At 41.8% G+C, this 1,537-nt stretch overlaps 1 protein-coding gene across 1 annotated transcript in view; it reads right to left on the bottom strand.

The window, feature by feature from the left end:
- The window catches only part of LOC106527860 (porphobilinogen deaminase), a gene marked incomplete in the record, with an annotated part of 26,374 nt that overhangs the window by 3,846 nt on the left and 20,991 nt on the right, over positions 1 to 1,537 (bottom strand). The window contains 1 exon segment of the mRNA XM_014022870.1: positions 642 to 728. Within this exon segment, the coding sequence (XP_013878324.1) occupies positions 642 to 728 (87 nt within the window).

The following is a 1,537-nucleotide window of genomic DNA, read 5'->3' as shown; positions in this document are numbered from 1 at the left end:
GGATGGATGGATGGATGGATGGATGGATGGATGGATGGATGGATGGATGGATGGATGGATGGATGGATGGATGGATGGATGGATGGGTTATATTTGTGTTGATAAGCCTGAGTGATCTGTTGACTGATCTTTGTATTTGTTCACAGGTTACAATATAAAAATGTTTGTTATAATCATGTCTTGTATTATTTGACAGGAGTTTTACTTTTAAACTGTAAGTGTATTTAATTTAGTTATAATGCAAACAGAATACAAATTAAACCAAGATTTATAATAATTATCATTTTGATCCATACATTAGTAATATCTGACTGGACCTCGTGTCTCTTTATGTTGAGGTCAGAAAGGTTAAGAACCTCTGGTCTTGTGGACATGTCCCTGTGGACCTTAAACATCTGAATAATCATCAGGCTGCTTGGAGAGTGTTTACCTTCAACAGGTCTGTCCTCAGCTTCCTGTGCTCCATGTTCAGTGTCTCACACACCATGATGCCAAACAGCCCTGTGACTACCTGTCAGCCTTTAAACAGACGCTCTGTCCTTTCTTGTCTCTGTCAGTTTGAAGTGGTTTCACTGATCTGTGAGGAGTATCCTTTCTCTTACAAAACCATACAAACCAGTTAGTTTACATAAATAACTTACCTTGTCACCAGCAACCACGCTGGTCTGCATGGTTTCCTTCAGACTGTCTGATCCATCTAAGCTGTACACAGCCCCGGTCAGGTAGAGCTGAGGAAACAACCATTCATCAGCGTTAAAAACAAACTGGTTCCTTCTTATTCTAACTTCACCACTCCTCTGCTGTGTCTCAAAGCAGCTCGTTTTGATGCTGTTCCTTTAAAGGGACAATATCATGTAAAATCAACTTGTTTGAGTTTTATATCATGTTATAATGTTATACTCTCATAAAAACATGCCCTAAGCCTTGCTCTGACTCATTCATCATGTTTGAGAAATCCTGCAGTGTTTTTATGAAGCCATGCTGAGGAGCAAAACAACAGGTGGAGACCAGGAACACCCCTGGGACGTGTCTTTAAGCCGAATTTCCTCATGGCAAAGCACCCCCCCCCCCCTCGCGACTCCAGCAGGCTCTGCGCTGAAATGTGCGTGACCGAAGTGGTTGGATTTTCTTAAAGAGACAGAGACCTATTTCAAGACGTTTAGAAACTGTCAAGATGAGAAGTAAATTGTTTTGGGGATTTTTACAAATATATAGCTCTTTCATAAGCTGAAAATGTGACATAGTTACTTTATTTTAGTATAAAACTGACATATAGGCTTGGAAAGCACTTAATATCCCCCGTTTAAGATGCTTCAAGCCCCGCCCCCCTCCTGCTTCCAGACCGGTCCACTCCGGTTTGAGAGAGGGGGTTACTTTTTCTAGCTTGCAGAAACGCTTGATTTATAATTAAATTAAAGATGTGAACATGTTGGAGCCAGAGAGTGACCCAGAACCAGAGTCTGACCCAGAACCAGAGTCTGACTCAGAACCAGAGTCTGACTCAGAACCAGAGTCTGACCCAGAACCAGAGTCTGAC

Source organism: Austrofundulus limnaeus, unplaced genomic scaffold, assembly GCF_001266775.1.
Source record: "Austrofundulus limnaeus strain Quisiro unplaced genomic scaffold, Austrofundulus_limnaeus-1.0 Scaffold345, whole genome shotgun sequence".
In the NCBI taxonomy this organism is placed as follows: Eukaryota; Metazoa; Chordata; class Actinopteri; order Cyprinodontiformes; family Rivulidae; genus Austrofundulus; species Austrofundulus limnaeus.
This window is presented reverse-complemented; position numbering and strand designations above follow the sequence as displayed.